Raw genomic sequence first — 12,359 nt, forward strand, 5'->3', positions numbered from 1 at the left:
CTAACTAATTTAGTTTCAGTTTTTGTATATCCAACTTTATATTAATTTTAATTGAACAGTTTCAACAGTAGTTTAAAATAAGTTAATTTGGTGTATCGTTTAAATATTATACCATTATTCATTAGTTAATATTATAATACTATTTCGTACTAATATATACTTCCGATATGTTGAAAACTGCTATGTTTTTTTATTAATCTCCTAGAACGTCAACAATGTGCCCGTGAGCAAAAAGTATATTATTATATGAGTTTAGTTATACAATACAACTATCCTGACATGTAGAAGATCACTTCAGTAAGTGATCTAATGTAGAACTTATAACCTAAATCTTATTCTTGATATTATTCTAACTTATTTTAAAGTCTATCCTAACTTATTCTAAAAACTACTCTAACTTATTCTAGAGATTATTAAATCTCACTCTATGTGTCTATTAATCAGTTCCTATGGTAGTTTGCGCTTGAGCCTATGCACTCCACTGTAATCGCGTACATTTAACTGTTTGGCGAGTTCATTGGGATGCACTAATAGTCTTTCAGAGTAGTTCGAACTAACACTCCGAATTACATTCGTTATGGGTTCTATGGGAAATCAATATATAAATCAATTTGTTCGACACGTAATATGGGGCATCGACGAACACTTTATTCTGGAACCTCTGGAGGATATCTATGTTAGATTTGTAGAGTAGTACCCCACAGTTCAATTCTCAATAGTTCAATACATGTCCAAATGAGCCTAAGTATTGGCTTATACAGAAAAACCTTATTATCTAATGACTATTTAGATTTACGCCCTATCAGCCAATACATTAGGTTTCCTTTAACCCCAAGCTGTTTGCTTTTTGTCAGTATATGTTTTTCCACGTCAAACGTCGATCGAAATGCATTCCCAGATATTTAACGTTGTCTGCTTGCGGAAGTTCATGATTATTCGATTTTACTTATGGACATATTCTTCTACCAAGGGTGAATGTCACATGTATAGATATCGTTTCAGTTTTTGTTAATTTGGTTGACTATTATATGTATTTGTTCTATCGTTCCGTGTTTATTACGGAACAATATACTTTAGACATCACAGATACTGCTATGTTTAAGCCCAAAATCTTATTACAAAATTTACGACAGTCCATAAGCCATTAATATTAAATTGCCATTGTTAATTGATAAAACTATTTATCGTTATATAAATATAAAATTAACGTATATTTAATAATCAATATTAGAGAAATATTATATACAAATTTAATGAAAGAGAAGTACTTAATTATTTTTTACATAATATATTAGGGTATGATTGACGTCTTATATTATACTACTTAATAAGTCCTGGGTTCGATAAAAATAAACAAATTGATACCAGAATTTTAAATTATTTAACTCTATATTATACTATATTCTAACGACAGTTTCTCTCATATTTACGGTCGTTTTATTTTAGTTGTTCATTTTATTGTATTATGGAATTGTCAAGTCGTTATCTTCGGGAATTCAGTTTGCATAAAAATTCGGTCGTCAGCTTTCTCTAAGTATTTATTATTCATTTATTCCAGGGATTTTGGCATTGTTCACGCCAAATTAGGTCATAGGGTCTCTTTACCATAATATAAACAGTTTTACATATTTAGTTAATATTAATTTGATATTTAATAAGATATCTAGTTTGTTATAGTTATTATTTCGTTGAACTAACAAATTGTTTCTGATTAATTTACTTAATACGTTTGAATATTATCTCTAATTCTTGTTATTACTGATTAATTATTATAGAATATTTCAGATAGGCATCGGTATTTTTAATTTAAAGATTGATTTTCAAATTTCGTCTACATCTTTTGTGTTTTTTGTTAGAGAAGCTCCTATATCCTAAAAGACCTATTCTTTACTGTAGATGTTTTTAATGAATTTTTTTACCGTTTTCATATTTTTTTGATGGCATTTATTTTAAAGTAATCACTAGTAAGGTTAGTGAAAACTTGAGAGATTATAAAAAGACTTGTTAAAAATCGAATGATGATACATTTGTTTTTATATAGTTTCTAATTTTGAAGTTAATTTTAGAACAGGTTATTATGGATTTTTCTTAATTGCACCTCAAATTACATTCATTTTGAGGCGTTTATTTTTATATCATAAAAATTTGCTATTAATTGCAAGGTATTAAGCTAAATTGTGTTTATATAGTAGAATATAAAATACGTGTAGTAGATAGGTTAAATAAGGTTTTTATTTATTTTTATTTAGTTATTACAACGATTATTATGTACATATTTTATTATGAAACGTTTTGTTTTGCGTTAGAAATTTAAGTTTGATTATTTTTTAATTTTTAGTGAGTTCCTTATTTATTTTTTGAAGTCGGTTCAATTTTTTCAAGTTTCAAGCCAATAAATCCTTCAGAGAATAATCTACATCAAAGTTTTTTTATGAAAATTGTATTTTGTACATAATCAGAATTGCACACTTTTGGAATATAGAAATTCTTTAAGGTATTTACAGTTATAGGCAGAATTAACAGCCACACGTTTTGCTTTAGAATATTTTTTTGTTATTCTATTAAACGAGATTATTATCGAATAAAAAGTACCAATTAATTTTAATTGCCGAGTTTTAATTAACCAGACCGAATGGAACTTTTTTGCTTTGTTTTGTATAATGAACGTTGTAAAATATTGCGCGTCGTACTAATGCCCTGTATAGTTTTAGTTCATCATAGAAATATTTTATTGATTTCACTTTTAACGAGAGTATGTTAATTATTCGTTGCTTCAAGGTTTTCATCATAAAACATTGCGTTGTGTTAGTGAACGATTCATCAAGAAATTTCGCCGCTTCACCCCTATTGACATTTGATCCCGTTGAGAGCTTAATAGAGCGTTAAACTAAAGGCCACTTTTCTTTCATCCATTTTTGAAACAAAACCTTTGTAGGAAGTGTCGATAACCCTTCTGGCTGCTATTTTAAATTCGACCTAAAAATAGCACGTTGTCGGCGTTGTTCAATTATTACCGAAGCAAATTAGAAGTTTGATTAGGACACGCTAATTAGGTTTTTGCTGTCTTTGTATTCTGTTAATAGTTGTATAATTTGTCATTAGATTATGTAGAATTTTTTGAATATTAACACAATTAATGCCAATTGGATTGATATTTCTTTACAGTGATTTTGTAATAAATTTTAAAAAAGATTTTTGGATTCATGTTTAAATCGTTCGTTGATTTGATTTTTTATATATATTTTTTCATTCCAAATCTCCCTCTACTAACTATGGGTTTATCTGGACTGGACCTAAAGTTAACTACTGACTGGCGAGTGATTAAGTTTAGAAATCATCCCGGAAGACATCCGGTCTTACCCATCCTGGTTACTGGCGTGACTGGGATCATTTTCCTTGCCGGATTTTGCACTTCTGACGAGGATAATTATAAATATTAAACAATCACAGACATACATTTTACGACTATGCCCCAGCGGGATACGACTATCGCAACAGTAGGTGGACCTGTCGCGTTTACCACTGCGCCAACCAAGTCAGTTTAAATTTATTTTCATCTTATTATATTATGAATTATATTATGTTAAATGGTATCGGCAATTCATCAAAGCAAACACTCTAAAAGCCAGACTTGTTGAACATTTTTGGATATCCTAAGGCTTATCTTTCTACATCTTTCTTTTCTCAAAAGAAATAATAGTTCCTGCTCCCTTTTTGACAAAATGTTTATTTCTACTACTAAACTACCTGGTTTTTAGAATAAATCAAGAAATATCTAGAAGTTTTATGGAATTTAATCAGGTTAATTGGGGAATAATGCTAATTAAATTATTTATGCAATTGAGAAGAAAAACATTTAATTAATAATCTTTGTTGGAAATTTGACTCAGTTTGCCGTTTTTTTTATCAGTGTAGTATATATTGGCAAGCCCTATCACGCATATTTAGGTAAAAAATGAATTATCACAGAGTTATCTCTGTATACTAACTAAAATTTACTTAAAATAATACAACTGACATTATTTGATCCTATATGGCTTTAATCGAACAAAACATTAGCATATTGGGTCAAAATAATGATATTCCTGCTAAGATTTTGAGAAAAGATCATGCGTAAATTTTATTTTTGTTTGTATCAATTAAGTACTGAACGAACTAAATTTTTTGAGATTTGTATTGCACGCAATGTAGATCAATTTGATGCATATGTTGATAGAATTATTGGCGGGTGTAGGAAATCTTGCAACTTATTCAAGATTTTCGAAGATTTGGTGGTACTGGCCGTCATAGAGAAGCTGCCCTTCGACGAGTGCATAATATTATGAGAAAACATTCAGTAACACACACTTTTTTCAAGTGTGACACACTGATTATAGCGACTTTTCGATACCGTATTTGTAGTACGCTTTGTCCTTTGCTTCAAAACTGAGGCCTCAGTTTGGACAATCACCTCTTCATTCGACGAAAATGTCTTCCCAACGAGCATTCTTTTGAGATCTGAGAACAAGAAATAGTCGCTTCGGGCTAGATCAGGATAATACGGTGGATGGATGGATTTTTGCCATCGTTTTCACTAACTTGTGAGACCGGGACATTGTCTTGGTGAAGCAGTACTCTATTTTTCTTCAAATGCGCCCGTTTTTCGGCAATTTCGTCCTTCAAACGGTCCAATAATGCTATGTAATAATCGCTGTTGATGGTCCTTATTTTTCAAGGTAGTCAATAAAAATTATTCGATGCGTATCCCAAAATACAGACGCCATAACCTTCCAGCCGACTGTTGCGTTTCTCCACGCTTTAGAGCGAGTTTATCGTGTGCAGTCCACTCGGATAACTGTCGATTGGACTTCGGAGTAAAATGATGGAGCTATGTTTCGTCCATTGTCACATATCGACTCAAAAGCGCGGGTTTTTTACGCTTGATCATCTTCAAACACTGCTCCGAATCATCAACTCGTCATTGTTTTTGGCCAAAAGTGAGCTCGCGCGGCACCCACTTTGCACGGAGCTTTCTATACCCAAATATTCGTGAATGATATGATGTACACGTTCATTTGATATCTTTAGAGTGTCTGTTATTTCATTCAATTTCAATTAAGGTCATTAAAAATCATTTTGTGGATTTTTTAAATGATTTCGTCGGTAACAAATTATACATTAAATTTATACACGCATCTTTTGAGGGTTAGGACTAACTAAAAAACATATGGATTTAATTCTAGTAGTTAGGATTTTTCAAGTGACCTGTTACTTGGACCATTCTGGGTTTCCATAAAAATGAATACCATTTCTACAGTGAATTTTTACTTGATCATCTTTTCTATACAGAATATATGGATACTAGGATACTTTTTACTCAATAATTGAATTGTTTAATTAGATTTGCTTGATATTTGCAGATTTATATTGTTGAAAGCTGATATTTATTGGGCGTCTTGATTGTTTCAGATAAGGATGACGCAGATGCGGGAGTTTGACCAGTACGGCGCGGGATGAAGGCGAGTACCGGATCGCCGCTCCCGCGCCTGCCCAGACAGCAGCACGGCTAGCGGCCAGGAGTCGCCCTCGGCCGCAATGGGCGACCGCGACGGCGGTGGCGGCGGGGAAGGGCACGCCGCGGCCGCCGCCGTGCGTTGGGACGAATCCACGGCCACGCTGCCGCCACCCGGCTCGCCGCCCCTGCCGGAACCGTCGCTCGATGGAATGCAGCCGCCGCCTCTGCCGCAGTCGCTGCCGTTGCAGATGCAGCGACCGTACTCCAGGAGTATGTCGTCGCTGCCACCTGAACCGTTTATGATTATGCGCTCGAAGGTACTGATTCTGTGTTTTTCTTACTAGATCTTTTGGAGTGCAATCAACTCTTCATTCCTTTTTAAATATATTGTCTGAAGCGTTCGAATAAATATGATTGAAAATTTTTGCTATGAAAAATTTACTGACATATAATTTAAAATGTCATTTGAAACTGAATAATAATTCTAATTTCATCTTCTATTTTTATTAATAATAGACAGGACTAAATTCTAAATTTCAATAATCTCTAGAAATGCCGGTACTATAAAATTTACAAGACAATATATCATCGAGCGCGCTTTCGTATACGGTATCAGATCTCTTCAATAAATAAAATCTACCCTTGGCACCGGGTCGGGTTTTAAAATGTTGGCATGGAATGTAGGAGGATGTATTAATCTTGGATATCTGCAGTTTGTTTTTGCTTGTTGTCCAGATTTTATAGCAATGTTGCATAGAAACTGTTACCACATTGAATGTCTTAAATTTATTCATTGTATGTATACAGTATATGAATAAATGATCATCAGTAAGCGTTATCGTAATCGTTTCAGAAATATCAATAACATTATGATTGTTATTTTGAAATGAAAGATTAATATTCTATAGAAAATATAACCAAATTTGTAATCATACTGGATACTTGGAGCTCTAATCAAAGGAGCTATCCTAATAAGTAAACCAATGAAGGTCTAGTCCTTACTCCATAAAAAAAACTGTATTTTATCTCGTTAAAAGAACGCCTATGTAACCAATATAATGGCAGGAGAATCGGTACTCCATAATATTTCCAGAGTTATAGAAGATATACAAGGCACCGCCATCTAAAACAAATGAACTGGCAAATAGAACTTAACCACTCCAAATCTGTCCTTGTCTAGACAAAAATCTAATTATATCACTAGAGCGATGCCCAATTTTTCAAGCAGAGTCCGTGAAACATATCTTGGTCTCCATTTCAATGGTAGATTAAATTGGAAACATCGTGGTAGATTATGATGATAGATGATAGTTAGATTATAGAACTGCCAACTTTTTACATTTGAAATGTAGACCATTTGTCTATGGCTCTGGTGCTTGTTAAAGTTTTGAGCTGGTCTTTCCTACGTAAGTCTCGGAAACGGTTCACGGACGGGTCTCCGAGCGCCTATTCAGTACCATCGCGACGTTATTGCGCTTTTTATTCGCTACTTCCCTATCATATTCTCTCCCTGATCTCTAGCTTGGCCGCTTTCTTGCGCGCCAGCATTCGTCTCGTATTCTTGGCTGCCATCCTGGGTATCCCTTTCCTCAAAGTCAATTACCGTATCGGCCCAAGCGTTGATCCTTGTCACGGTTTCCTCATTGACTATCCCATCTGCGTTCCTTATCTGGTAGTTCCAGTCGGCTGTCGGATGCCTGTTTCGGGCATCTACCCTTTTCCCAATTTCGCATATCTCCAATATATGCGTAGTGTCTTCTGGACCTGTGCGACACTCGCAGAGTCCATCGGTCCCCTTTAGTTTAAATCTGTGCAGGTAAGCTTACATATTCCCGTGACCTGTCATCAGTTACACAGCCTTCCTATTCAGTCCTATGTTTCCTGTCCCTATTTGTTGGCTGTATTTGTAAAGGGTTCTTCCTTTAAAGGATTGCTCCCAATGCATTGGCCACCTTCTTTTTACCTCTCCTTCTTTGATCCTATTGATGATATTCTGGTGCTGATCCATCCGTGGTTTTTCAGTCCTATTTCTTCCTTTACAGTGGCTTCTCTCGAAAGTCTGTCCGCGGTTACCATTTCCTTCGTTGTCATTCTCCGGCATCATATTAGCGATATTTTCTGCAAATCTAGCAAGGTCGTTTTGATTTGCATTATGTCCTTATTCCAAAAAAAAAAAACAGTCTATTTGCCAAAATAAACTTATTCGCCCAGTTCTTATCGCTATGGAACCAACTGCTTAATGAACTTGAAAACAACATAATATATTAGTTATCCAATATAACGGCGTAAAACACGAAAAGAGATTATTAAATAAAAACAACATGTTAGCAACACCAATACTGGACAATCTACAAGGAATCAGAAGATTAAGACCAATCAAATCGCAGGAAATCGTTTAGTGTTTCAGTGTTACTACCAATTTAACTTTACATAGTTTAATTTAACTGATGATTATCCATTATTCGTATTTTTTGTAATCTCGTTTTTGTATCGCTTAAGTCTTGATTTATCCAAGTACAAATGGAGGACTCAAACTTCTTGTATCATTCTATATTATTTAAACAACGCAAATTTTAAAAAATCAATCAAAATCATGAAGAGTTGGGTTGGGAATAACTGCTAACTATTTATATACGAGGGTCACTACTTATATTTCGGAAATGGGAAACACTGTTGTCATGTGAGTCCATCTGACGGTTTCATCGTAAGGTCTGACATTTTTGACGATATACGTACTCAGAAAATTTTGTCGCACGGACGCTATTTGTTTATATTTAGTTGAAAATTTCGACTCGGCAAAAAATGGAACTGAAGAACGTGAAAATTTCGTGCGATGATTTATTACGATTTTCGACGTGGATTATCATAAGAATGCATCAATCAACTTAATTTCACTTTTGGCGATGAAGCTCCATCAAAAACCATCGTGTATCGCTGGTTTAGTGAATTCAATCGTGGTCGTAGTTCGCTGTCCGACGAGTTTAGTGAAGGTCGTCTAAAATCGGCTGTTGTGCCAGAAAACATCGATGCTATTAGCGAAATGATTAAGCAAGATCATCATGTCACCTATTGTGAGATTCGAAATTCTCGGTGCTTCGAAAGAGGTTTATAAAATCGTGATAGGTATCACGGATATATTCGTATGAGCCCGAAAGTAAGTAGCAGTCGACGATGGTGACCTGTTTCTTCCGGGAAACTGGTCATATTGTAATAGAGCCTCTAGAGGATCGTAGAACAGTAAATTCTGATTTGTACACAATCATTTGTTTGCCAGAAGTCTTCGGGGAAATAAAGAAGACACACAAGAAACACCGGAATGTTCTTCATCATGATTATGCGAGCTCTCACATATCAGCTCAAACAAAAGATTATTTGAATACTCAAAATATCTAATTGATGGATCGTCCGCCATACAGCCCTGATTTGACACCAAGTGACTTCTTTTTGTTCCCATCCGTGAAGAATATACTGCGTGGTCAACGGTTTTCCTGGCCCGAAGAAGCTATTGAAGCGTTCAAAAATCATGTTTTGATTATACCTCATTCGGAATGGAATCAATGATTTGAAAATTGGTTTAAGCGTATGCAAAAGTGTATCGATCATCGTGGCGAGTACTTTAAAAAATAATAATAATATATTCTCAGCTTAACTATTTGTTTTTTTCCAATTCTCGAAATATAAATAGTGACCCTTGTACTAAAAAAAGATTGATTGTAATTTCCGCGTGAATGACCGATTTCGATATTGACTTAATGATATATTTGCAGGCCCTCAACAGGCGCGTCATCATAAACGTCGGCGGTGTAAAGCACGAGGTCCTGTGGCGCACCCTGGACCGTCTGCCGCACACCCGCCTGGGCCGTTTACGAGACTGTAACACGCACGAGGCCCTCAGCGAGCTGTGCGACGACTACTCACTGATCGACAACGAGTATTTTTTCGATCGTCATCCGAAGTCTTTTTCGTCCATTTTGAATTTTTACAGAACCGGAAAGTTGCACTTGGTGGATGAGATGTGCGTGTTAGCCTTTAGCGACGACTTGGAATATTGGGGGGTAAGTTACGATTACAGTTACAACGGCGGCACACAGGAATCATGACCCGTTACGTATTCTTGCATAACAGGTAAATTGAAAAGTCCCCGGTCTGATACATAGATGGCGCTACAAGAATTAAATCCATATGTTTTTAGTTAAACCTAACCGTCAAAGGATGCGTGTATAAATTTGACAGCTGTCGGATCATTAGTTTGTGAATTATAGCATTTTGAGTGAAGCAACTTTTGTTATTGAGAAAAAAATGGATAAAAAGGAATTTCGCGTGTTGATAAAAATTGCTCTTTGAAGGGAAAATATAGTTGAAGCAAAAACTTGGCTTGATGCAGAGTTTCCGGGCACTGTCCCAGGAAAATCAACCATCAAGGATTGATATGCTAAGTTTAGACGTGGTGAAATTAGCACAGTTTGTTATTGACGAAAACCTAAAAACATCCACAAAATGATTTTGGATTGGGTATGAGAAAGCTCTGTGCAAAGTGGGTGCCGCGCGAACTCACTTTTGACCAAAAACAACGACGAAATGATGATTCGGAGCAGTGTTTGAAGATGATCAAGCGTAATAAACACGAGTTTTTGCGTTGATATGTGACAATGGTTGAAACATAGCTCCATCATTTCACTCTGAAGTCCAATCGACACTCATCCGAGTGAACTGCATACGATGGACCCGCCCCAAAGTCTGGGAAAACGCAACAGTCGGATGCAATCGCCAATAAAACGGCCGCATTTTAAGAAAAAGAAAGTGCTGCTTCACCAATACAATGCACCATGTCACAAGTCAGTGAAAACGATAACAAACATCCATGAATTGGGGTTCGATTTGCTTACTAATCCACCGTATTCTCCAGATCTGGCCCCCAGCGACTGTATCCAGTTATCAGATCTTAAAAGAATGCTCGCTGGGAAGAAATTTTCGTCGAATGAAGAGGTGATAGCCGAAACTGAGGCCTATTTTGAAGCAAAGGACAAATCGTACTACAAAAATGGTATTGAAAAGTTGGAGGGTCACCATAATCAGTGTATCACCCTTGAAGGGAATTAAGTTGAATGAAAAAAACTAATTTTAAATTTAAAAATATGTTTTACTATGGTAGGCCGGGGACTTTTCAATTGACCTGTTATACGTACTTAATATATATTCATACATTTAATTTTTGGTCTCAGCTTCGTTACATTTTTCTCCATCACTAATAAAATGCTGTTTTTTTGTTATTTTTTATGACTTTTATAAAATATTTACAAATCTGTATATATGGGAATTTACAGTTATTTTTATTTTTTCAATCAATTACGTGGGAACTTTACAAGTCTGTATATACATAACCGTAGAACCTGATATAGATTACCGAAATGCGCATGCCCAGAACGAGCTAGTAATACAATACATCTATATAGTCTTGAAGATTCCTGTATGCGCAAGTTAACGGCTTGAGGGAAGCGACTTCGACTTACTGCATCGATTTGTTCTGTTCAAGGTCGACGAGTTATATTTAGAATCGTGCTGTCAGCACAAATACCATCAGCGGAAGGAGCACGTACACGAGGAGATGCGAAAGGAGGCGGAGTCACTGCGACAACGGGACGAAGAAGAATTTGGTAAGTGGCTTTTAACACGGTAGGGGGTGTTCGAATCAATCTCGATTTTTCCTAATATTATTCGAAATTATGCTTTTTTAAAGAGTCTGTTGAAAACTGATTACTCGGGGCATTAATGTAACTTAATTCTTGCCGGTTCTTCGTTTCTAAAATTATTTTAAGAAAAAGAAAGTGCTGCTTCATCATTACAATGCACCATGTCACAAGTCAATGAAAACGATGACAAAAATCGAATTGCCTCCCAATCCACCGTATTCTCCAGATCTGGCCCCCAGCGACTATTTCCTGTTCTCAGATCTCAAAGGAATGCTCGCTGGGAAGAAATTATCGTCGAATGAAGAGGTGATCGCTGAAACTGAGGCCTATTTTAAAGCAAAGAACAAATCGTACTACTAAAATGGTATCGAAAAGTTGGAGGGGTCGCTATATCAGTGTATCACCCTTGAAGGGAATTATGTTAAATAAAAAAAACTAATTTTAAATTTAAATGTTGTTTTATTATGGTAGACTTTATTATTTTTCAAATAATTTATTGAAGAATTAAGAATTTCACTTTTTTTCGAGCTAATCGGTTTAAATAAGTTCCCAAGACATCCGTTAATGTCATTACCGAGTGGATTAAGAAATGGTGATTAGAATTGAAAGCTGCGAACCCTAAATATGTTAACAAAAAAGCGACGTAACAGTCGTAATTGGTTCTAGAGTAACTCCGTGTGTGAAGACAGCTACGTACTGAATGATGTGGTATTCATGCTGGAAACATCATTGGTTCCTATTTTTTTGAAAATGTCCAAGGTGTTGCAGTTATTGTAACTGCTGAACAGTACCAAGACATGATTCGAAATTTTCTTGTGCCTGAAATGGAAGAGCAAGGACTAGGAGCAAGGACATGTGGTTCCTATATAGGATTTTTCTTATATGTTTTCTAAAATCAAAAGTTTATGTGAATGAGCGCCAAACGATTCAACATCTTAACATAGTTCCATCCTCGGATGTTGCAAGATGTCATGAAAAATACCTCAAAAAGAATCGAAAGTTGCATAGCGAAGATCTGGAAAACATGATGGAGGAAGAAGCAATTCGATGCCCAATTCATGGATTTTTGACACGGTTCGTTGTCTTGGTGAAGCAGCACTTTCTTTTTCTTCAAATGCGGCCGTTTTTCGCCGATTTCGTCCTTCAAATGACGCTATGTAAAAGCTTCAAATGAT

General features: G+C 35.6%; 1 protein-coding gene across 4 annotated transcripts in view; it reads left to right on the top strand.

Annotated features, from left to right (window-relative positions):
* The window catches only part of Shab (Shaker cognate b), a 190,610-nt gene that overhangs the window by 93,236 nt on the left and 85,015 nt on the right, over positions 1–12,359 (top strand). For all 4 annotated transcript variants that reach the window (XM_076407100.1, XM_076407104.1, XM_076407102.1 and 1 more), the window contains 3 exons: positions 5,449–5,811; positions 9,262–9,549; positions 11,028–11,148. In XM_076407100.1, coding sequence (XP_076263215.1) covers positions 5,575–5,811; positions 9,262–9,549; positions 11,028–11,148 — 646 coding nt within the window. In that variant the 5' untranslated portion in view covers positions 5,449–5,574. The remainder of the gene's footprint in view (positions 1–5,448; positions 5,812–9,261; positions 9,550–11,027; positions 11,149–12,359) is intronic.

This window comes from Rhynchophorus ferrugineus, unplaced genomic scaffold (genome assembly GCF_030347505.1).
Source record: "Rhynchophorus ferrugineus isolate W39M unplaced genomic scaffold, kcgeb_rfMv2 rfM6, whole genome shotgun sequence".
Taxonomy (NCBI): Eukaryota; Metazoa; Arthropoda; class Insecta; order Coleoptera; family Curculionidae; genus Rhynchophorus; species Rhynchophorus ferrugineus.